The sequence below is a fragment of the Phaseolus vulgaris genome, chromosome 6, assembly GCF_000499845.2.
Source record: "Phaseolus vulgaris cultivar G19833 chromosome 6, P. vulgaris v2.0, whole genome shotgun sequence".
Taxonomy (NCBI): domain Eukaryota; kingdom Viridiplantae; phylum Streptophyta; class Magnoliopsida; order Fabales; family Fabaceae; genus Phaseolus; species Phaseolus vulgaris.
In genome coordinates, this window is record NC_023754.2 from 29,875,414 (window position 1) to 29,898,808 (window position 23,395).

At 31.6% G+C, this 23,395-nt stretch overlaps 2 protein-coding genes and 1 long non-coding RNA gene across 5 annotated transcripts; all 3 read left to right on the forward strand.

Moving 5' to 3' along the window:
- Window positions 1–1,987: 1,987 nt before the first annotated feature.
- LOC137832755 (uncharacterized) lies at window positions 1,988–3,885 on the forward strand. The gene has a single exon (XM_068641088.1). It carries the CDS (start codon window positions 2,150–2,152, stop codon window positions 3,641–3,643), a length of 1,494 nt encoding a protein of 497 aa, XP_068497189.1. The 5' UTR covers window positions 1,988–2,149; the 3' UTR covers window positions 3,644–3,885.
- Window positions 3,886–8,100: 4,215 nt separating this feature from the next.
- Window positions 8,101–11,192, forward strand: LOC137832756 (beta carbonic anhydrase 5, chloroplastic-like). 3 transcript variants are annotated; one of them, XM_068641091.1, is made up of 9 exons: window positions 8,101–8,420; window positions 8,527–8,597; window positions 9,127–9,285; window positions 9,370–9,418; window positions 9,563–9,676; window positions 9,787–9,840; window positions 10,301–10,386; window positions 10,479–10,581; window positions 10,763–11,192. In XM_068641091.1, exons 1-9 carry the CDS (start codon window positions 8,355–8,357, stop codon window positions 10,961–10,963), a joined length of 903 nt encoding a protein of 300 aa, XP_068497192.1. In that variant the 5' UTR covers window positions 8,101–8,354; the 3' UTR covers window positions 10,964–11,192. The 3 variants fall into 3 exon arrangements, with proteins under 3 accessions (XP_068497192.1, XP_068497193.1, XP_068497190.1); XM_068641092.1 differs by having other exon boundaries at window positions 8,115–8,420; window positions 8,519–8,597; XM_068641089.1 differs by having other exon boundaries at window positions 8,209–8,420; window positions 8,524–8,597.
- A 5,351-nt stretch (window positions 11,193–16,543) lies between these two features.
- On the forward strand, window positions 16,544–19,109 carry LOC137832760 (uncharacterized). Its single transcript, XR_011084606.1, has 2 exons — window positions 16,544–17,050; window positions 18,520–19,109. It is a non-coding gene; the product is annotated as an uncharacterized lncRNA (long non-coding RNA).
- The last annotated feature ends 4,286 nt before the right edge of the window (window positions 19,110–23,395 follow it).

A 23,395-nucleotide genomic window follows, 5' to 3' on the forward strand; every position in this document is an offset into this window, starting at 1 on the left:
AGAGTTCACGAAGATATATATAATTGTTAAAATCTAGGATACGAGTAGATAAATTTATACATTATATAATTATTAATTATATAAATTGATAATGAAAATTTATATGTATTAAAAGGAAGTTTTTTATAACTGATTTAAAATATTTATTTTTTATTTTTATAATTATAATAAATTTATACAATAAATTTGAATTTTTAGAAAATTATTGTATTTTTTTTATAATTGTGTTAGAACAGTACTATAACTATAAAAAATTCAATAAATAATTTTTGAATTTGACATGTCACAAATACGTGTTTTACTAGTGTTAATGTTCGATACATGTCGTACAAGTGTCATACGAGTGCCCCAGTAGAAGAGTGATCGAGTTTCAAGGTTCGAATGATATTCCTGTTAGAAGTAACCACACTTTGCTCATCAATGTACAAAACCTGCACTTGTAAGTATGTGAAGAAATGAGACTCCATGCATGATTGCAACTACGACAACCACACTACACAACAATGTCTGTGATTATTACTATCTTGACAAACCATCTTCAAATCAAATCACATGCAGCAGAATCAAGACTTGTTTCTGGACATAATCAAACTATCAAAACCAATTTGCTGTCAAACAATGAATTCTTGATAGAACAGAAACAAGAGTTTTGGTTATGCAGAAGAGAAGAGGAAGAAAGACAAGACAACCCTGGACAGAACACAACAAGATTTTTTCTCCTCATCTTAACTTATCTATTTTATCCTTATAGTTAAAAATCACACATAGATTAAAGTTAAAAATATTTTTTAATCTATGTGTGTAACAAATATTTTTCAGAGCTACATTTGTTGTTAATTTATCAATCAAAGTAACTCCTTAAGAATATACATGAGATGGTAGATTATTTGAATGAATAAATTAACCAAAGGCATCTTATGAAGATGCTTCACAAGATTAGTTATCTTGCAAGTTGTAAATATATGTAAGTTTAATCATTGTTAAGAAGTCTAAAAACAAATACAAATACCACAAAAAAAACTCTATAACGCATATGAATAATAATGACGAGAGAGCGTTCTATTACACACATTAATTCATTTTTTTGCAATTTCTGTATGTTTGAATTATTTTCTTCACTCATTTAATTTGGTTTCAAATCCAATTTATTATTCTGTTCTTTAACATGATTTTATCATTAAGCATTTTGCTTTCAATCCAATCATTAATTAATGAAAAACTTTCGAATTTCTGTAATTGAATATGGATGGTAGAGGAGTTGCAAACATAATAATGAAATCACTGTTGTTTAAGATAAATGATTGGTATTTCAAATAAAATTGTAGTTTATTTATAGTCACGAGTTTGAATTTATATAAATATTGTTTGGTGGACCAAATCCTCTAACTCACCTCTTTTCTCTCACTGATATATTGATAATTTTCAATTTTTTCTATCAAAAACTTGCATCAATTTATGAAATAATTTTTTCAAAATATTTTTTTTTATATTTAAAAAAATAGCAGTTGACATGGTAAAATTCAGAAATTGAATGTGTTTCTGTTTGCGATGATTTAAAACAGGTCATTAAGTGGCAACATAGGCTGAAAAAAACGACAATGATGTTTGCGAGATATTTATTAAGGTAATAAAAGTAGAAAAAATATATTTAATATGTTTGAAACTATAAGAAATATTTAATTTGAGTACCTTGCATTAACTGCGTTCAATAAATACTTTGAGTACATTAATCAGTGTGCAAGTTACATTTAGTAGGTTGAAAAAAATATAAATAAAAATAACCATACAACGTTTCTAATTGACCTTGAACAGTAATATAATCTGTTTAAATAAATAATGTAAAGTGAGATAAAAAGAGAAATGTGGAAAAAGGAAAAGAAAAAGTGGATAAAAATAAAAGCGACAGCGTTTGATAGTCAAATGTGGGAAGGTGGGGCCCAGCGTGAAACACAGTTGTCTTTGTTGGAAGAAGGTGTATATATAACAGAGGAAGAGGAGAAGAAGAAGGTGGGCGAGGTCAATGTCGATGCTGGTTTGTGAAATCTGTTGTGGAATTACGAAAAGACCCTCTTGAATCTGTGAGTGAGAAGAGAGAATGTGAGTGAGAGAGAGCAGAAAGAAAGTGGTTTTGTTGCAGTTTTCGTTTCGAATGGAGGGCTACGGCGGAGGGAGTAGAGGGGAGGCGGAGCGCTGGCTCTACACGGCCAACAAGGTTTTGAGTGCACGTGACTTGCACGGGGCCCGCTCATTTGCGATACGGGCCCGAGAGTCCGACCCGAGATACGAACCCACCGAGCTTCTTTTGACGGTTATCGATACCCTCATGGCCGGCGAGGCCCGGATCAACGACCACCTCGACTGCTACGCCATTCTCCAAGTCCTCCGTTACACTCAGAACATCGACTATATCGCCGCCCAGTACCGCCGTCTCGCCGCCCAGCTCGACCCTCACCACAACCCGTTCGCCTTCGCCGCTCATGCCTTCACTCTCGTCAACGACGCCTGGTCCGTACTTTGCAACTCTGCCAAGAAAGCCCTCTACGACAACCAACTCAGGCTCCTCACTCAACCCCCTCCTCCTCCTCCTCCTCCTCCACCGCCGCCGCCGCAACCTCCCGCTTCTGCGGTTACGTTCTTCCCGATTCAACCTCCGCAACCGAACCTAAACCCGAAGCCAACCCCGTACCAAGTTCCTCAGCGGGAAAAAAGCCCCGGGCCTTGGGTAGAGGTGGAGGTGCCGAGTCGGGAGGACAATGCGAGCGAGTTGACTCGAGCGAGTGAGACCGGGAGCGAAGGGGAGAGTTTCTGGACCGCGTGCCCTTATTGTTGCGTTATGTACGAGTATCCGAAGGTGTACGTGGACTGTACGCTGCGGTGTCAGAGTTGTCGGAGGGGGTTTCATGCGGTGGTGGTACGGTCGCCGCCGGACGATGGTGTTGGTTCGTTTTCCGGTTGGGGTTTTTTCCCTGTGGGGTTTTCTGGGGATTTTAGAGACATTAACGGTTCTTCTTCCAATTGGAACCCTTTTTCCCCTTTGGTTCCCTGCGCTGTCAAAGGGGAGGAGATGCAGAGTAGGAAGCACCAGAAGGGGCCTTATGTTTTCTACGACGATGACGCATCTGCGGAGTTCGCGGAGGGTTCCGACACGACGGAGGATGATTCCGGCGATGATGATTGGCGCGGCGGGAAACAGAAGGGGATGGTGACAAAGAAGAGGAGGAGAAAGAGGGGGAGGAAGAGAAGCAATGGCGGTGGTGATGATGTTAGGAGGGAACCGATTGAGAGGCCTAGGAGAGGGGTTCATAATCATAGTGGTGGTTCTGGGAATGTTAATGGGAATGTGGAGAACGGTGAGGTTGCGGATGGTGACGGTGTTGCGGCGGTGCTAGATTCTAGTAAGAAGGGTGCATTGGGTGGTTCGAGGAGGAGGGGTGAGAGGAACTTGGGGAAGTTGGATTTGAATGTAGAGTTCAGCAATGAGGTGGAGGAGCCTTTGCATGGAGTGGATGAAGGGAATGAAAACGGAACTGGGAATGCTGAGGACAATATTGAAGGGATTGGGTTTTTTGAGGGGCTTGACGAGTTCCTTAGTAGCTTGCCCATTCTCAATGTTGTTGCAGATGACAAGGTTAAGGGTCATTAGTGCTAGCTATGCCACCCTGCTTTTTGTTGTGCTAGATCTTTACTTTCTTCTATGCATGTACTCATCGCACCAAATCATGCTGATGAGCTCCTTTTTTTCTTGTTATGTTAGTCTTTTAATAACTTGAGCCAAATACTTCCTCGCCAAGTTTTCAACTATCTGGGGAGTATTTATTTTCTTTCTCTCCTGTTCTGATCTGTTCTGTTCAGGAAGGGATATATTACTCATTCAAGTTTAATCTAGTCTCTCTCTGCCTCTGTCTCTCTCTAACAAACACATGCACTGAACAAGTAATAACCATGGGAGCTCGATTTGGAAACTGTGTGTGTGACAGTCATCTACTAACGCTGCTTGTGTGTAGCAGACTAACCATGTTTGTTAGTAATACCCTATATGCAAAACATTTCCCTAATGTATACATGCTTGCATTGTTTGTTATCATGCTTTATTGATTCATGTAGATGGCCATCCTAATTTCTGCTCAATGAGTGAGTCCTGAGATCTTTTCTCTTTTTTCAGTTGTATTGTGATGTTTTTATCTATTGGGTTCTTCTTTGCTAATTTTGTTTGTGGCTTTGCTCTCGTGTTTTGCAAGGGAAAGATGTTCTGAACAAGAAAAGTTTTTGCTCGCTAACTGTGCCCTCTGTTCCATGTTGTTAATGGGAAAAGTTGAAATTCTCTCAATAAGGTTTTACCTTGGAGCATTAGTGGTGGTGCTCCCACTCTGTCTTGTTGTTTTGGCCATGTCTAGTCTTTTTCTCTCTTTTCATTTCAGCAAAGCAGTGTTTTTTAATATGCAATGCCAACTTTGGGTCTTTGGTAGTAGTGTTAGATGGTCGTGGATAAGGGCACAGGCTTGTTTGTTAGAGATATCTTATGGTTTTTGTACTTCACCAAGCTCTTAAAAGTGGCAACTAACTGGTATTTGCCTACAAGTCCAATGGGGTCTATGTGTTTTGGTATATTATTATTCTCGGACAAATGCTAGCAAACACTCTGTAGCATACATTTTTTTTATAGTTTCTGCTGTGCATTTGAATCTTGGTCAGAAATGGTAGCAGAAGCCTGAAATGGATTCTGAAAGAATGTTTTGTTGAACAATCTCCACTTTTCAATGTGAGTCTTTTTATATGCTTTCTTCTCAGCTTCTCTGTTCTGTCCATTTTTTCCTTCACGCCACTTTTTTAAAAATTACACTGAAACATTGACTTTGTAAATGACTTTGTTTATAAACTTTAATATCAGTTAATGGCAATTACTTCGTGCACCTAATGAAATTTGAACCTGCACCCGATTTTTTTATGTGAAATGACAAAATTATCCTTAAATAAAAGGGAATGTATTTTTTATATTCCGAAATTGCTTTTCTAGAATTAAATTTTTATTTTCCAATTCTATTATGGAATTCCACTTCGAAAATACAAAAATCTATTCTGGATTTACTTTTCTAAAATGTATTTTTTAATTCCTGATTTTTAATTTCAGATGAATGGTAATTTTGGAAATTTCCAGATGTATCGGGTGCAGGTCACAATTTGTAAGGTGCAGAAAGAATTTGCCTCAGTTAATTTAGTTCCTTATATTTTTAATAGGACTGATCAACAGGCCAGTTTGGGCTAAGAAAAAAGCCCAATCTACCTATTTTCTTAGCCCAAACCTTTCCAAAAACCCGTTAGGGTTGGATGGTTTCAATTTGGGTGGGCTTTGATTAACCTTTTGGATTGGCACGCTTATGTACTTAATTAAGTTCAAATTCAAAATTATATTTTAGCCTTTTATTTGTATTTTTTTTTATAAATTTTTAGTTTTTTAAACTTTTTAATATAAATCCATTAAACTTACTTCTACTTTGAGTATAAAAATACTTGTAGGCATATTCGATGTTAGGAACAAGGTATTTTAGTTAGGTAAGATATTTTGTTGTCCAAAAAATTAATGTTCGTAAGATGTCAATTAGTAGGTTTAGTTTTCTCAATGATTACTTTTGGGTAAAAATGTTAACTATTTTTTTTATTAAATTAGTATTTTTCGTATAATTACTTATGCATATTTTTTTTTTAAACTTGAAGTGAAAACAAGGTTAAATTAAGTTGTTTTCATAAATTATTTTAAAGAGTTCATAAAAAAATTGTAAACAATTTATAAATACATAATAAATTATTTTAAATCATTTCAACACTTAGATAAATGTTTATACCATAAAGCATATAAATAATCAATTTTTTTTTAAAAAATAGAGTTTTATTTAGTATAGTTTTTCTCTTGAATACGAAAATAGAGATTAACATAAAATTTTAGAGAATAAAGTAAGTCAATATATTATAAGTACCTTAGAATGTGCCTCAATCTATGCTTTTGGGATTTCATTATTTGCAACCATTGTATTCTCTTTCTCATCATTTCACACGTGTAATCCATATAATAAGAAGTCTTGGCTAAATGAGAGCTACAATTTCAAAGCCAAAGATTCTCTATTTTAAGCATTTGGAATTTTCCATGCTTTTTTTTTTTCTCTTGTCGTTTTTTGCTCTGTTTAGGTGGGGGAATAAAATAAAGATTTAGGATAAAAGAATACACAGAATTAAATAGATAAAATTATAGAAATAAAAAAAAAGTTGAGATCTACCAAATTTTATTTCATTGTTCTTAATTTTTTTAACAAATTCAAAAGAGAGAAATATTCCTTTCTTTTTTATTTTTGTCCTCTCTAATTCCATCCCTTTGTTTTATCATTCAAACATGAAGTTTTATCATTTAAACATGGAGTTCAATTCATGTATATCATTACCATATTGTTGTCCAACATGGATGAACTTGTTGGATATAAACTCTAGAGAATTTCTAAGGTTCTAATTCCTTGTCAAGTTAGCTTTTCCAAAGAATCTCAAGTTTACACCATCCATGTATAGTGATTAGATAATAAGACACCTTATATTTCTATTTTAAATATTGTTTCTCCAACTTTAGGATTTTAACTATTTTTTATTGATGTTTTATTGAAAAAGAGTGTTATTGTCCTAAGGTGGGTGAAGGAAAATTATTTTACAAATCAAGTTATGATTTTAAGAGGTGATTGTAGGGCTTGTCCAAGACGGGAGATTTACATATAAAAAAAATCTTCAACAATTAGGTCAATAAAAACATAAGAAATTATAAGGATATAAGTAAATAAAAAATTGAGTAAGTACTGATTATGAAATTGATTTGTATTTATAGGCATTTTTTAACTTGGGCTCATGTACTCAAAATAAATAAAATGATATATTAGATTACGAAAGTATATGTCATCCAATCAATTATTATTATTATATAAATTATCATTTAACTTCTTCTACTAAAATGTACTAAACAGTAAGAGCTCGATGTGTTTCACGACAGTTAAACATTGTCAACAAATCAACATATCTTTTAACGTGTACTCTCTCCACTACAAATCCTAGTAAAGAATTTGAATGCAGTTGGATAAATGTGAGGGAATGTCAAGCTTTTAAAAAATTGACCATTACAAGACATCAATCGAGCTTCCTTGGTTAACGAACACCTTTCTAACCCGCCAATTTGCTACGTTGGCAGTGATGACGAATGGATCATCTTGTGCAATATTGTTGAGGAAAAAAATATTCATCTATGAAAGTGATAGGTGAAAAGGAATAAGGTGGTAGCAAACTCACCAAGTTTATACTTCAGAAATGTCTTTTCCTTGTTGAACTAAAAGTCTCTCCCCCTACAAATCCTCTTACTAAAGTATTGATTCTACCTCTGTTAGAATTTTGTTGAGGTTGTTCCCTGTTCCTATTAGGGCTCTAACATCACCCATTCTTGGTGGTTTCATCTGCCCCAACCATGGTAACATCCATTGTATTTTTCTATACTTGGACACTTCCACTTTTTGAGTCGAGCCTTCATGACATTTGGTGTGAAGAGATGAAAAGATGAAAGATTTGCTCTGATCGACTCATTCAACGGGGGAGTTGGAATCACCTTAGAGTTGTTACTGATCATATGTCCGAGTCTCCCCTTAGAAATACATTGACTTATCGTTTCTTTTAAATTATTACTCAAGTGACTTCTCGAACATCTCATTTTTTCTCTACAATATCAAAAGATGAATTTATTATCTCATATATTTTATCTAAATTTTCTCTCACACATATATATTATGCTAATATTATTATATCATTATTAATATTAAACGAAGAAATTATTATGTTAATGTATGTCACTCACAATAAAGAAAAATATTTACAAAACCTAATTATCTACTTATCACAAGAGACGAATAACAGTAGAAATAAGGTGTAAGATTGATCTGATATGATGAGAGGCTTATATCTGCATTTCCCTTTGGGGGGTTTTCACTTTCACCGTACATATGTAATATTCGAGAACTTTCCAAAAATTTACTTGGTCTTATCCTCTCGAGGGCCAAAATGGAATTGTGATATGTGAGATAGGTCAGAAAGTCAAAAGCAAAGGTTGAGAGAGTATCATCACCACATCATGGGTAACTGGTGGTGGAGGAACAAAGGAATAACCTTTTTCTTGTCCCTTTTACTTTTCTTTAAATACCTTGGTTTCTCCGTCTTTCTTGGAGGCAATCCAACAACACATGACTCTAACAAACTTCACCCACCAACTACTATTTTAATTCCCAACAAAACAATGCCTCTTTTATTCACTCCCCAACCTTCATTTCAGTTTCATTTCACTAATGGCAGTTCCTGCACCATTCTCTCTTTCCTCTGATGCCTTCGCTTCCAAACCTGCCACATCAACGGTATTTATTGTTGTGCACTCTCATCTCATGTGTTTTATTCTCTTACATGCCCGTTTTCTTATTCTGCTTTTGAATTCTGAGTGAACTGATCATTATAGTTCAGCAGATCTTGGGTTGTGCCGCGCCGAAAAAAGGGAACTTTGAGCATACCCATTTCAGATTCTTCACGGCATTTAGGTCAGTGCCCGTCTGCTTCCCCTGCTTCAATCGTGCTCGGTTTTCTTACTTTCTAGTCTTGTGTTGATTTTCATCTCTAGGGTGTTCGTTCCTTGCTAGTGTAATTAGCTGAAACTTCCAAGATCCAATCTTGACTTTGTTTTGAAGTATCATTGTGGTTTTTGTAAATATTAATCTAACAAAGATAAATGAAAAAGGTTGTAAACTTTGAGTCTCCCCTGAACATCGAGAGAAAAACGAATTTAATGGATGAAACTGAGTATTCTCCGTTCTGATCCCTTGCTGGTTTAGGTTGCAGAATTGCAGATTCCTTGTGCTTAATTGCTTATTGATATTGCAATTTTCTCTTGTTTCATAACTTTAAATCTGTTAATACACAATCTATTAATGAGTATGCAGATCTAATTTTCCTTCCGTGTAATCATTATGTTTTTGCAGCTATTTCTTAGAAGTAAAAACAATTAATTAATTGACCAATTCTTGCTTCTTCTTTTTTATGTCTATCTATATGATGCTCTAATGTTTGCAGGAGAAATCGAGGTTTCACTTTAAAGGCTTCAATGGGGCCTCCGGGATTTACAGAGAAACTTAAAAACAACAAGCTAAACACTTTAGCTGATGCTGAAGATGGGTGTGATGTATTTAATGACCTGAAATATAGGTTTTTAAATTTTAAAAAGAATTACTTGTAAGCTTCAGAAAGCCCTTGTCTGAAATGTTCATTTTTTATGCCTAATTTAGGCTGAAGCTTATATAATACTGTTTATGGCAGGAAAGATATTGATCAGTTTGAAACTCTTGCGAAGGTTCAAACACCAAAGGTAATTGACCTCTGTTTTCTGACTTCCTCTATATTACCTAACCACCCTTTCGGCCAAGCCTTTTGTTGTTTATTAGTTTGTCATTTATGGTTTGTTTCTGATTCCTTTCAGTTCATTTCAATTTACTAACAAAGGCCAGAACAGTTCATGGTTATTGCTTGTGCAGATTCTAGGGTATGTCCCTCTAATATCTTGGGATTTCAACCAGGAGAAGCATTCACGATTCGCAATATCGCTAATTTGGTTCCTACCTTTGAGGTACAAGTCTCACTGCTATGAATTTGGCTGCCTGTGTTGACCATATAATTATCATTGCTAATGTTTGAATGAAGAGATACCCTTCTTCTAATTCATTTTTCCCGGTGCAGAGTGGACCCTCAGAAACAAACGCCGCTCTGGAATTCTCTGTGAATACCCTTCTGGTAAGCATTTATTTACTTAAAAAGTGTAAGACAAGATTTATCCTCATCATTTTGAAACTTCTAATGCTTTTGTTAGTTCATCTATTTACTCATTCACATTTTCTTCTGGCGGATCGGGTAGTTTTCTGAAGTACAAAATGGTTTTTGTTAAATAATGATTGATTTTATGATAACTTCAACTTTTATGGAGAGATTGAATTTGAATATTTTAGTTTCAGAAATGAGGGAATGAGTTCTCTTGTTTTATTTATTTTATAGCAGCAATGCCAAGTTGATTGCAAAATACTTAATTGAAGTTGGGAACAAGTGAAGTCAACCGTTTTAATAACATCTCATGAGACAGCGTCTAGTACTTGGGGCTTGCAAGAAATTCTGCAAAATATTTGACTGCATAAGATTCTAATAGATTTCTAAATTACTGGTCCAAAAGCTCCAAGATTTGTTCTTACTTTCATTGCAGGTTGAGAACATCTTAGTCATTGGCCACAGCTGCTGTGGCGGTATACGTGCCCTCATGAGTATGGAAGATGATGATGTTGAAAAAAGGTGCTTATTTGTAGATTTTGGTTCTCCTTATGCTTTCTTGAATGAAATGTGACATACATTTCTAAATTGAAAATATATTTTTGTCCTTGTAGTTTTATAAAAAGTTGGGTCATTGGTGGGAAGAAGGCAAGAACAAAAGCCAAGGCTGCTGCTTCTAACCTCAGTTTTGATGAGCAGTGCACGCATTGTGAGAAGGTGATATATATATAAATATTTTTGTTCTTAGATTTGATGTGTGTGTATTATGTTTTCTATTGCTTTTTCATTTTGTTAATCCTTCTCCCCATTGTTATCATTAGTACGAACTAAGTACTAGGAGTCATGCAAAATGTTGAATACTTTGAAGTTTAATGCTTGAAATGTTCTTTTTATACAGGAATCAATCAACCATTCCTTGTTAAACCTACTCACTTACCCCTGGATAGAAGAAAAGGTGAAGAATAAAGAACTCTCTATTCATGGTGGTTACTACAACTTTATTGACTGTTCATTTGAGAAATGGACACTTGATTACCGGGGAACTAAATTGGAGGAAAATGGAAGAATTGCTGCCAAAAACAGAATATTTTGGTGTTGAAGTTTGCACTTCTATTTTGGTGTTGGAGTTTGCATTTTCGAAATTTGGTAGAATTTTAAGAAGCATAGGCCGGGTTATGTATTTTGTACTATTTATTAGATAGATAAATGGATTGATTTGAATAAACCCCTACCATGTCAGTGAGTCTGTCTGTTGTAGCATTTTGAAGAATCGTCAAGGTTATGTACTCTGGGTTTGATGAAATCTATGTTATTTTATTCCCTTCAAATATGTGTATATTATATACTGTTTTCCAGTAATCTACACGGCTTTTGTAAATGTTGTTTAAACCACACTTTCTTTTGAAGGATTGCCATTGCTTACTGTTTAGACGATTGCCATTGCTTACTAACTGTTTAGACCTACTTGAAACAATATAAACTATTCTTGTCATGATGAGTTCGGTTGTAATCTGAATGAGCTTTGAAGAGTCTCTCTTCCAAGGAATAAGAGGAGCTTCTGCAGCAAATACTATTACGCCAAGTCAATAATAACATAATTTTTTTGTGTATGTAGTGAAAATATTGAAGGTATGAGTTGAGATTACTCCAATGATCATCAATTTATCATCAATTTATAAGTTTTCGTGGATTTATATTTTGATGTTAGTTTCTCCATATTTTAATATGACATATTATAGTATTTTTTTATAAGATCTTAATGTATATAAATTAAAATATTTTTTAATATAATCAAAGTATTTATGTAATATAATAATTATGTAATATAATAAGAGATATTGCGTAAAAAAATTAAAGCATTTATATAACTAATTTATATAACTAATTGAGGATATTGTGCAGATAACTCGCTTTGATTGATGTCGAGATTATTTATCCATATTGTTATTAACGAGACCTTAAATGACCTTTACAAAAGATGTCAAACGAGATTCAAAGGCACATTTTTCATTTTCCATTTTCCATTTTAGCTCAACAAATGGGTTTATGCCCATTTTACTGCATTTTTGGCCTGTTCAGACAATGATCTGAGGACAGTTTTTTTCTGCACCGCTACATTTTTCTTTCTGTACCCTACATTTTTCTTCCTTCCTGCACCCCATAATTTTTTAAATCTCAAAATTGACCTTCACCTTTTATTTGAAATCAGGATCTGGGAGTATGCTACGAATTCATCAATCTGGAAGTGAATCATGTTTTTTATCGGGATGAGGAGGTGTTTCAGAAACAAAGTTTGCATAAATTGTTGATTTATAGATTGCTGAATTCTGGGTTTTCATGATGGTTTTTTATTCTGGGATGTTTTGCAGTTTTTTATTTTGGATTAACACTGACATTTATGTACTATTGGAAGCACCAATCCAGGAGGTTACCAGACGTGCCAATCTGAAATTTTACCAGAAGCGCTAATCCAAAAATTTACCGAATTTCGTAATTCAAAATAAAAAAATAAATGTACAGTTTTTATGTCTTTGCACAACATTGTGGGGTGCAGGAAGAATAATGTAGGGTTGCAGGAAGAAACTGCTTGATCTGAGACCTAGTGTCACACGCAATCAGTGCTATTTGACCACCAAACGGACCAGCCTACTCGGTCATGGGTCGAGCAGGCCGGGACGATACAGATACCAAAGTCATAAATCATAAACTGTGATCTTCAATCTTCAATTAAAAAATATAAAGAAAGATTTCAAAATTACATTGACTGGATTATATCAAGTACACATTTTGGAACCATTTCAGAAAAAAATAATTTCCAAATAAATTCTGGAATACATAAATTAAAATTAGTATTTAGTTATTATGAATTTTTCATTTTAGAATATTTCACAAATTTATTATTATAGAATGCATTTTCAAGAAAAATTTAAAACCTATTCCAATTTATTTTTCTCCCAGAATTTAAGAAATATAATGGATCATCCTTTTCTTTACGTTTTCTTTTCTTATTTTATATTCTTGATTCCATAATTAAACTTTATAGAATGTTTTTGGAATACATCTAAAGGTTTTTTTATTTGATTTTTCTATAAATTTGAAAAATGACTTCCAGATTAGATTACGTAATCCGAAATATTATAGAGGAACATTTTTGGAAATTCAAAAGTATATGGAGGTGAGAGAAGAAGCTATAGAGGTGTAGGAAGAAACAGTCCTAATCGGATAGTTGCACAGCCCGGACCAGCTGAAGACTATATATCAAGTAATAAATGAAAAATGAAAGAATAGACAAATTTTTAATGATATTTTTATACAAAAATTTTATTTTATTGATACAAATATATTTTTGATTATTTATAATTTTGTTTTTAACTTAATTTTAAATTGTTTCAATTTTTATTTATAGATTAATTAGTTTAATTATATTTTTAGCACAAATTACAATACTCTCTTTCATATTTTATATTTTACTATTAATCCTATACAATATTTTAAAATATTTCAATCAAATTTAAAATAAAAATGAACTTCACAATTTCACTATATGTTGATTTGAGTAGTAGTTGAAATATATAAATTGTAATAAAATCTACCTTATTTGGGATAAAACACAAATTTATTAAGCATTAAAAGGAAACAGGAATAATTATAAAAGAATTAGAAACTAGAGTTTTACAAGTTCTTGAAAAAACTTATTTACCAAATACCCTCTCCATTCAAAATAATAATATTTCTAACTTCTTAATTTTTTTTTAAAAATAATAGCTCTTTTAGCCTTTTTAAGATATTTTAAATATAGAAAAAAATGAATTTCCAACGACATCCTATTATTTGTATTGAAAAGAGAGACAGGATATTTGAAAAAGAGAAAGTATTTTTGTTTAAGTTTGTATATATGAAGTATTTCTTAAAGGTTTATTATGATGTTAAAATAATCATTTTGAAATAGAGAAAATAATATTTATATTTATATACGAGGTTAAATAAGATTTTTCACTAATAAAAAATTAGAAAGTAACTAAAATGAGTTACCCATTACAATGGAACGTGTATGATTGAATTAAAGTAGTATGATTTATAGTTTAAGTGAGAAAACGATTAAGATTTTCTTTTTAATAACTTGACGTAATATCTAAATTAAGTGTTATATTCTCATAAATTACATTTATTCAAGAAAGTTTCATCATCACGATTTTATCGGTAAAAAATATTTTGATAGGTTAAAAAAGAATGTTTTTTTTTTTTTAAATAAAAGCTTCCATGTTAGGTATCACTATGCAACTTAAGATCTCAGCTAGGCTGACACCTCAAGTTACCACAATCATTTACCATCACATGAAAAAAGTATTATTGAACAAAAGAAAAAAGAAAGAAAATACAAAAATACGGGGACTAGACCAAAACCCATATCTTAACAAAAACGATATATAGGTAGACTATACTTATTCATAAAGAATTCTAAGAATAGACAAGGTGGAAGTCTATTATACCAAAGAAAAGGCTCTCTATGAAAAAATCCTAAATTAGCCAACTTATCAGCACACGCATTTCCTTCACGAAAAATATGAGTAACCGTAAACCTAATTTTCCCACAGTGAATAAGACAAGCATTCCATCGATTATGAAGCATCCAAGGAACAGTTGTCCTAGCAGTAAACGCAACATAAACGAAAGCAGAATCACATTCCAACCAGACTTCTCCTTAATATCTAGTTAATATGATATATTAACCATGTCGGAACAAATCATAATCTATTATTAGCTTGCAGTTTGAATAAGGATTTTCTGGGAGTTTTGAGTTATTAGACTAGTTTCAATACTAGAACTGAGATAACAATAATAAAAAGTATTGAGATTTAACTTTACCATATTTTTACTGAATTTTGCCACTTAACAGAAGCCTTTGATGAAATTAGTTAGAGGAACTTGGTTTCATGAAATTCATCAAGTTTGGTTGTTCACACCTTCTTGAACCATAAAATAATGTCACATACTCTTGATTGAATTTCAGGGATATAGCTGATTAGCTGGTTTTTCCTATTACATGATTCTTTAATAATTCTGTTATCCTTGTAACTTTTAGAACATGCATGTGTCGCAGTCTGCACATCAGCACATGAGAGTGTTTGCTGTTGGATTTAGACATTCATGTTGGACATACTTGTAAATACACAACAAATTGATTTTCTTGTATTCCATTTTTGTTTTGCTGCTCATTTTGTGTAATGGTGTCATGTGCTTCAAAAGGGTGTCCGAATCAGAAATTGTTCTTTTTCATGGCATGAAAGAAGACCATGTTCATAGCAGGAATTTTGTCCTCTGGTGTTTCAATTCAATTTCTTGATCTGATCAAACAGAGTGATGTAAATGCCTTATAAAGATAACTAACAGTACATCACTTTTATAATCTGATGGCACGAGAAATCATGTAAACGAGAAAAGGGGTTCAAATTCAATTGAAAATATAATTCTCTCCAAGAATAGAATGCTTAATCTTTGGTGCATACCTGAACAGGAATATTTACAAGTTTGAAAGATGGCATTTTCTGCTTCTAACTTTTTCAACAATGACTGGTCACACAAGGGTTTGCAGAGGCAATTATCCTACTACAATCAACACCCTATTGTCAAAAGTACCAAGCTTTTCAAAACATGATTCCATCACTTCTAACCCCAAATGCCACTACTACCACTGCTTATTCTGTAACAAAGCCATAAGTGCCTAAGTTTCTGAAAATCCTAATCCTCACCAGCCACTACACTCCTTAAACTAGAACTTTGTTCTAGTAACTTGTACAGTTTAATGTGTTTATTATTCATTACTTGTTGCCATTATAGGATTGCTCTATTGAGATTTCATTTGTACTTTATGTGTAATATTAAATTACACAGTGTAGTTTGTAGTCAGTTCTGCTAAAGCATATTGATTGTATTCACTATTATATCAAGTTTTCAAATCTTCCAGTCCAATAAAATCTTGAAATTCGGCATGATATAGTTATGAATGCAAAAAATTCTTCCAATGCAGCCAAATTAAGTTATCGCACACGCTTTTAACTCCATCTATTTGTATTTATTAAGAAATTGACTTTAAGCCTAACAAAAACTCATAAAATCGACTTATAAAACGAGGTTTGCACCCACTTATAAACTATGAAATATACTAATTTTTAGTCGATGTTGAATCTTCGACTGTATTATTTCCAGATAAGTAAGAGCTGAGTTGTAGGATTCGTTCATTATCCATCCATACACCATACAGAAATTATCCAAGCATTCATGGCTATATTGCATTTGTCTACATTATTTAGAACTAAAGAACAGTTGAGGTTCTAGATGCACCACACTGTATTGTATGCATTTCAATTAAAACTCTCTGTAATTTCATCCTCCCAAGTAGAGGCCACCTGCTGTACAGCAAGGTGATCAATACTATTCCTTCTGACATTTTAGAATCAGCCACTTCTGGTTTCATTGTCACTTCTGCAAATTGCACATGTTTTTTACTAATACAAGCTGTGCATCTTAGGTACTAAAAGACAAGAATTTTGAGTATTGAAGATTATTACTTCTCATTAAAATATTTTATTTCACCCTGACATAGTTAATCATTGAAGATGGAAATCAAATCCCGAAATTCTGAATGTTACAATCAAAGGGATTTTATGTTGTGGCATACTATAAGTAGTATGCATCTGTTTCAGTAGTTTCATAAAATTTACTGAACTGCCAACTATTTTGAGATAAAATTTCTTGAAATAATTAACATGTATTTGATCAAGTATATGAGTAATTTAAAATAAATAAATAAATAAATAAATCTGGCTATGGAATCTAGCTGTACATAGCAGAGAAGAAGCTGATAGGCTGGTGTTCATGTGGCTTAGAATACTATCATGATAAGTTGAACAAAAGCCACAAGTTATCCACAATGGGACAACTTACTCCACTATGTTCTTTTGGTTTATTACATGTGCAAGCCTCATTCTGTGGATTTGACCCTCCAATATGACAAAATGTTTCATTTTATCGTCTGCTAAAAGAAAAGCTGGAGCCAACGAGTTCTTATCTCCATAGCTTCTGGCCCAAAACTTTCAGGCTAAAGTTTTTTGTTGTCACTTCCCCTCCTCCACTGAAGTGCCAGCACAACATTATTATTATTGTTGTTATCCAAAGTATGAAATAGGTATGAGTACTTCATTCAGACATCGTAGAGGCACTGCATGCTAATACCATGTTTTGTGTGGAATTGCATGCATATACCCGCGAATGCTGGTTTAATACAGATGTTATTGAGCAAACCTACACCTAGGGTCTTTCAGATTACTACGTTGTTTCACCAGCACATCCAAACTATGCATCGTTAACCAAAAAAAGTTGCTTTTCTGGTTGACTCAAACATTGTGTATGGACAGATAATTTCACAATTTTAAAAATATCTCTTGTTAACACAGAATGAAAAAGACTTATACATCTGTCTAAAAAATGTCTTACTAATGCTCAGAAAAAAGCTCTACATGACATCGACCTCAAAGAATAATCCTGCCAACGTTGCCAATTAAAACCTGATTAAGTAAAATAAAATGGATGTTTGCGTCATTAAAAATCTCACTTGTATAGTGTGTAATTAAAATTCTACCTTATATATTTGATTTTAATGTGCTTAAGTTTTTTGGTATTAATACTTATAAGGGTAAAGTTCTATCTTCTGTTCGATGAGAGTTTCTTTCTCTAGGTTGGTTAAAATAAATAATGATGGTACTCTACCTAGTTTTACTACTTGTGGTGGTATTTTTCGTGGATGTATGAGGGAATTTATTGGTGGTTTTTTTGCTTTCCTTGATGTTCATACTACTTTGTTTGTTGAATTTTATGAAATTATACATGCTATTGAACAAGATCAAAAGATGGATTTTACTATTTTATGGCTTGAATGTGATTTTGGTTTGGTTTATGCTGCATTCACTGTTATGACTAATGTTCATTGGATGTTTTGTAATAGGGGAAACACTTATCTTAACTATTGTAAAAAAATCAGGTTTAAAATTTCTCATATTTTTTGTGAAGGTAATGCATATGCTGATAAACTTGCTAACTTAGTCTTTATTCATAAAGAGTATTTTCATTGGTATAACAAGTTTTTATTTAATTTTTTCTTAAATTTTTTATTAATAGGTATAAATTTTACATATGTTATATTTTTGTTAATATATGAGTTTTGGATTAATCTCCCATATTTTCTTATGTTTCATTTTCTTTTAATAATATTTTTTATGTGGTGACAGATGACTGTTGTTACTTGAAGTATCAAAATGTCAAGTTTTATAGTAATAGCTGAGAGTTTTTATTAAAATAAATAAATAAAAAGGAAGTTTAAGAGTGTCTTTGGTTAAGTTTTTTTATTAAAAACTAAGTGTTTATTTTGCTATAGACGTGAGGTTGAAATATTGCAATGTCTTGTGTCATTGACATGATGTGTATTTTGAGATTCACATCAGAACATTGGCACCCGAATCCTTGGTAACATGATTTTTAAGTAGATGTTGATATGATTAATTTTTGTTGACAGTATTCATATGGTATTAAAGAATTTATACTTAGTTTAACTGTCAATACCTATCTTAATACAAGCCAATAATGGGTATCCATGTGCAGCAGGATTGAGCCTTATCTCATCTATAAAAGGCCACACAAATGACATCAAAGAGACCACATCCACCTCAACCTTACCAAAGCCAATTTTCTTTACACTATTGACTAAGTTGTGTAGCTCCAACAATGGGTTGTAGCAGCATGTCAATCCTTTTACCCCTTCTGCTTCTGACATTTTCATCCATCATCATTGACTCAAGGGTTGCAGAGGCACGTCTTCTGCCAAAATCAGTCCTTCCATTGCCTTCCGCAGTTGAGTTACCATCTCTGCCGGTGCCCCTCCCAAGTGTCCCAGCTGTGCCACTTCCTAGCTTGCCACTTCCTGCTGTGCCACTTCCTGACGTGCCAGTTCCTAGCTTGTCACTTCCTAACGTGCCAGTTCCTGCTCTGGCAATTCCCAAGCTAACAGCTGAAGGCATCAAAGTAATCCCATGAGTACCTGCACTTCCTCAAATCTATCCCTCACTTTCATTGTTACTCGTTTAATGTACTGTTATCATTTGTTGTTGTTGCAATCCTAGGTGCTTCTGTTCGCCTTTAAATTGTACTGTCATTCATTCAAGTATGTAATGTTCAGTTTTTATGTTGTTCCAGATTTTGTGTCAGTTTCTAACTAAACCAGTCTGAGAGAAAAAAACTATGGATGACATAGACTGCTACTAACTTGGGGGATCACATTGATACAGAAATAACTTTATTAAGAAAATTCTCCATCAAACACAAGAGTTTATTATTTGGTATCAAGTAACGAAATTTAAGTCTAATTAACTCAATCCTACAAAGGTTTATACCACTATTTATATGGTAGATGTCAATCTAATCTAAGATGTGTAATACATTTTCTCACCAAGGATACGTAGTTTGAGAATTTAGATAAATTTCATAGTCTCAATTATTATCGATTGTGATTGACTTTATACCATATTAAGGCATATAAAGATAATGTAATTTAAGTTTAATTCAATCTTACAAAACCAATTCATCAAGGTCTAAGACATATGATCCGTTATTGAATTCTTCTTAGTCCGACACTTGATATGTCCAGTCCTCAATGTGAGGAGACGTGTTCGAGAATTCACATAAACTATAAATATAAGTGAGTCTAAACTCTATCTTACCGATCGAATTGAATTACACTTAAATTTTACTTTATAAGAATCCTTAAGAGACTATTATAATCAAGATTGGTAATTCTATTATCCTATTCGCTATTAGAGTTTTCTGGATTTTCATGTTCTATATGTTCTAAGTTAATATGTTGAATACATCAACTAGTGATATAGTCAAATTATAATATATAACTTGATACAAGTAAGTTAATTTTATGAGATTGAATTATATTTTTATTTTTCAATAAGTGAAAAACTTGTGGCCGAAAATATTAACTAAGTTTTCTTCTTAAAATGATAAACAAGTTTAATTGGGTAACTATTAAGTTTGTAAAAACAAATTTTTATTTTTGCTCTATAATTCTCAAAAGATAAGCTTTTGTATTTTCAAATTAGCATCCTTAAAGATGCACTCACGTTGAAATATTTTAATGTTTTGTGTGACGCATAAACATATTTTTATGGATAGTGTTTACCTGTTAGCACAAATATATCTTTTTTGCTGAAGACTTTTGAACTTAAGTTTTAAAGATATGCCTTAGACATAAGTAGCTGCATAGGAAGATTTTGAGATGGAAATCAAAATATGTGTTTATAGAAAGCCTTTCCAATAACATACGTTACATTTGATCTTTTAAGATACTTTAAATGTTCGAACAGAAATCTAAAACAATAAATGTTTATGCCAAATAAGATTTATAGGAACAAATTATTAATAAAACGGATGAATTATTCGTCCTAATAACCTAATATAAAAACATTATATAAAGCTGGGAAACTGTATGATTTATAGGAGAGTTGTTTGTATATAGATTTAAATTTTTTCTTTCTTAAAATTAGCGTTTTTAAAATTGTGTTTTCAGTCTTTATATTTTTAAAATTAATATATTTTTTAATTCACTTTCTATCTCTGAAGAGGAACTAAAAATCAAGATTTTATATAATTGATTAAATATAAGATGAAATCATGAAATTAAATAAATTTCAAAATTTTAAAAAGTAAAAATATAGTTCTTGTTATGTAGTGTGCCACTCGCTGTCTGAGTAGCAGAGATGAACGTGTTATGCATGTGGGTGATGTGTTTGCATTTGAGTTTAACAATTATACTGTGTGGAAAGTTCCACATATCCTCACCGTCAAAAATAATTCGTGACCGTCAGATCGAATGGTCGGAATGTTATGATGAAAACCTTCTCATTCTGTAAAGAAAAAAAATACACTCGACAACCTAAAATATTAATATTTTAATTAAATTTCTTTTATCTTTAAATTAAAATACCAATATATATTATTATATTACCAAAATAATTATTAATTGGGTGTAATTTGTTGGTGAGTATCAAAGTATAGTTTTCCTCTTTTAATATATGTTGTATATATTTTATTAATATTTATATTTAAATTAAGTATTAGGTTGTGAATGTTTTATTAATATATATATATATATTGATATTAATAGATAATTAAAATAATAAATTAAATTAAATTATTAATAATAAATAAATTTATCATACTACTTTTTCATCAATTTAAACTCTTCTTCTTTCAATTTAAACAATTTCAATTCACACATTATCTATCTTCACTCTATTTTTTTTTTCACTTTTTCTCTTTTCATCATACTATCCAAATAAATAAAGACTTAATTTTAATAGTTAAGAATATATACTACACATCTATTGTTATTTAAAATATAACTAATTATTTAATAGTTAATTTTAATAGTCTTTATTTATTGTCATTCATTCAATTAAGGTTTCATGTCTCTTTACTTCATGTACTTCAAAACATCTATTGTTATTGGATACATACACCTTCCACTCTCTTCAAAGCCACCTTCTCTTTATCTTTCTTAAAATAATATAACACTAAAACGAAAAAATTATTAAATAATAACAAAGAGAAAAAAATAATTATTTACTATATTAACTAAATTAAATATTAATTAAAAAATTAAAAAATTATTAATATCCAATATGGTTTTTATTATTAATAAAATATTATAAAATTATTTATTAATATTTAAATTAGTTATCAAAGTTTTAACTACTAATATTTAGATTATAAATAAGTATTTAAAAAACTAATACAGATTAACTTAGAAGATAAGTAGATAGTAAGTAAAATTTTAATAACTAATAACTAAATATCAATTATTTTATTTTGATTAATAATAAAAATTACTTTAAAAACTAATAATTTTTTATTTTTTAAAATAGTCTTTAATTTAATTAATATTGTAACTAATTATTTTAGTCTCTAAAATTAGTTTCTATTTAATTATATTATTTTAATATCATAATTTGATAAAATAAAAAAAAATGTTAAATATATTTGACACCAAACAGTTGTAGGAATTAAATTTAACTTAATAACTAGTATATCCAAAAGAAAAAGTTTAGTAAGGTTCTAAAAAAAATATATTCAAATAAAAATTAATTTCATCTTATTTATTAAAATATTTTAAAATATTCTTTATTTAACTGAGATTGTATTTCTCATTAACCTTCACCTCACACACATAATTTCAGTAGAGTAAAATTTAAGACAAGTATTATCTTCAAATAAGATCAGTAATGTTGATTAATTTTGTTAATTAAAGTCAATTTTTTTAACTTATAAGTCTAGACGTAAAGCAAGTAGTTTACAATATTACATACGGATATAATTATTATGTAACTTTGACATCATAAAATAAAATTTGCAGTGAATGAGATTCAAAACCAGTTACTTCATTAATCAAAAAAAATTTAATCACTACCACAAACAAATTCTGTAGTATTATCATGATTTTTATTATACTTATTATTATTAACAATACTAATAATATTAATATAATTTATATTATTATTACTAATATAATAATAATTATTATTAATATGTATAAATTATATTAATAATAATAAAAATAATAATATAATCAAAGAACTTGTTTGGTCGAATAGTTAATGATTCTTTGAAAAGACTTGATACATAATTTAAGAGTCGACAAGTTAGAAAAGGATGTATCAGTTCTTGGTATAGAAACCTTACTCAATCTAAAAAAAAATATCTTTTGAAAATAGACAAACATTTCTGAAAGCAATATAGATATTTTCCAAAAGGTTTACTGGCTCATCGAGTACAAAAGACACGTGTTTTAAATGAATATATAAATTAAAAGTATATTTTTGTACAAAGAATAAAATTAATCTAATGAAAAAATCCCATTTATGTAGGTTTTTTTATGATTCACTGTGAAAGCTTATGTACTGATAGGGTAAAACCGAGAGGTTCATGCCGAGAACTACATAGTATAACAATTAAGATGATTAAGTTAAAACCGAGAGGTTTTGACCGGAAGCAATAAAGACAAGAATAAAAGAAATATAAAAGTTGTAAAAGCCTAATTAGATAAAAACTTGCAAGAGGGGTGCACAAATAATAAAAAAGGTGCAGAAAGAAAGCCGAAGAGTAAAGGGGGAAAGCCCATTAAAGAAACTCTATAAATAGGAGTTCAGAGATAGAAAGAGGTAAGAGTGATTTTATCTGATGAACGTTAAACCTTTTCTGACTTTGGCATCGGAGCGACTTGCAGGTACCCCCCACCTGTTGTGAGGAGAAGCCGAGAGCACCAGCCGAGAGGAGAAGCCGAGAGCACCAGCCGAGAGGAGAAGCAAAGAGATTCCATTAAGGAGTACCCGACCCAAGATTGAAGGATTAGTCTTGATTAACCCATTTCAAGTGTTCTTGGTCCTTGTTGTAAGAACAGCTTCAGTTAGCACTAATT

What these genes read in the sequence shown, in the direction of transcription:
- LOC137832756 (XM_068641089.1), top strand. Translation starts at nt 8,355, where the DNA reads ATGGCAGTTCCTGCACCATTCTCTCTTTCCTCTGATGCCTTCGCTTCC. An exon ending in AATTTTAAAAAGAATTACTT is followed by an intron (nt 9,286 to 9,369) that starts GTAAGCTTCAGA and finishes TGTTTATGGCAG; the next exon opens with GAAAGATATTGATCAGTTTG. An exon ending in TCTCTGTGAATACCCTTCTG is followed by an intron (nt 9,841 to 10,300) that starts GTAAGCATTTAT and finishes CTTTCATTGCAG; the next exon opens with GTTGAGAACATCTTAGTCAT.
- LOC137832755 (XM_068641088.1), top strand. Translation starts at nt 2,150, where the DNA reads ATGGAGGGCTACGGCGGAGGGAGTAGAGGGGAGGCGGAGCGCTGGCTC.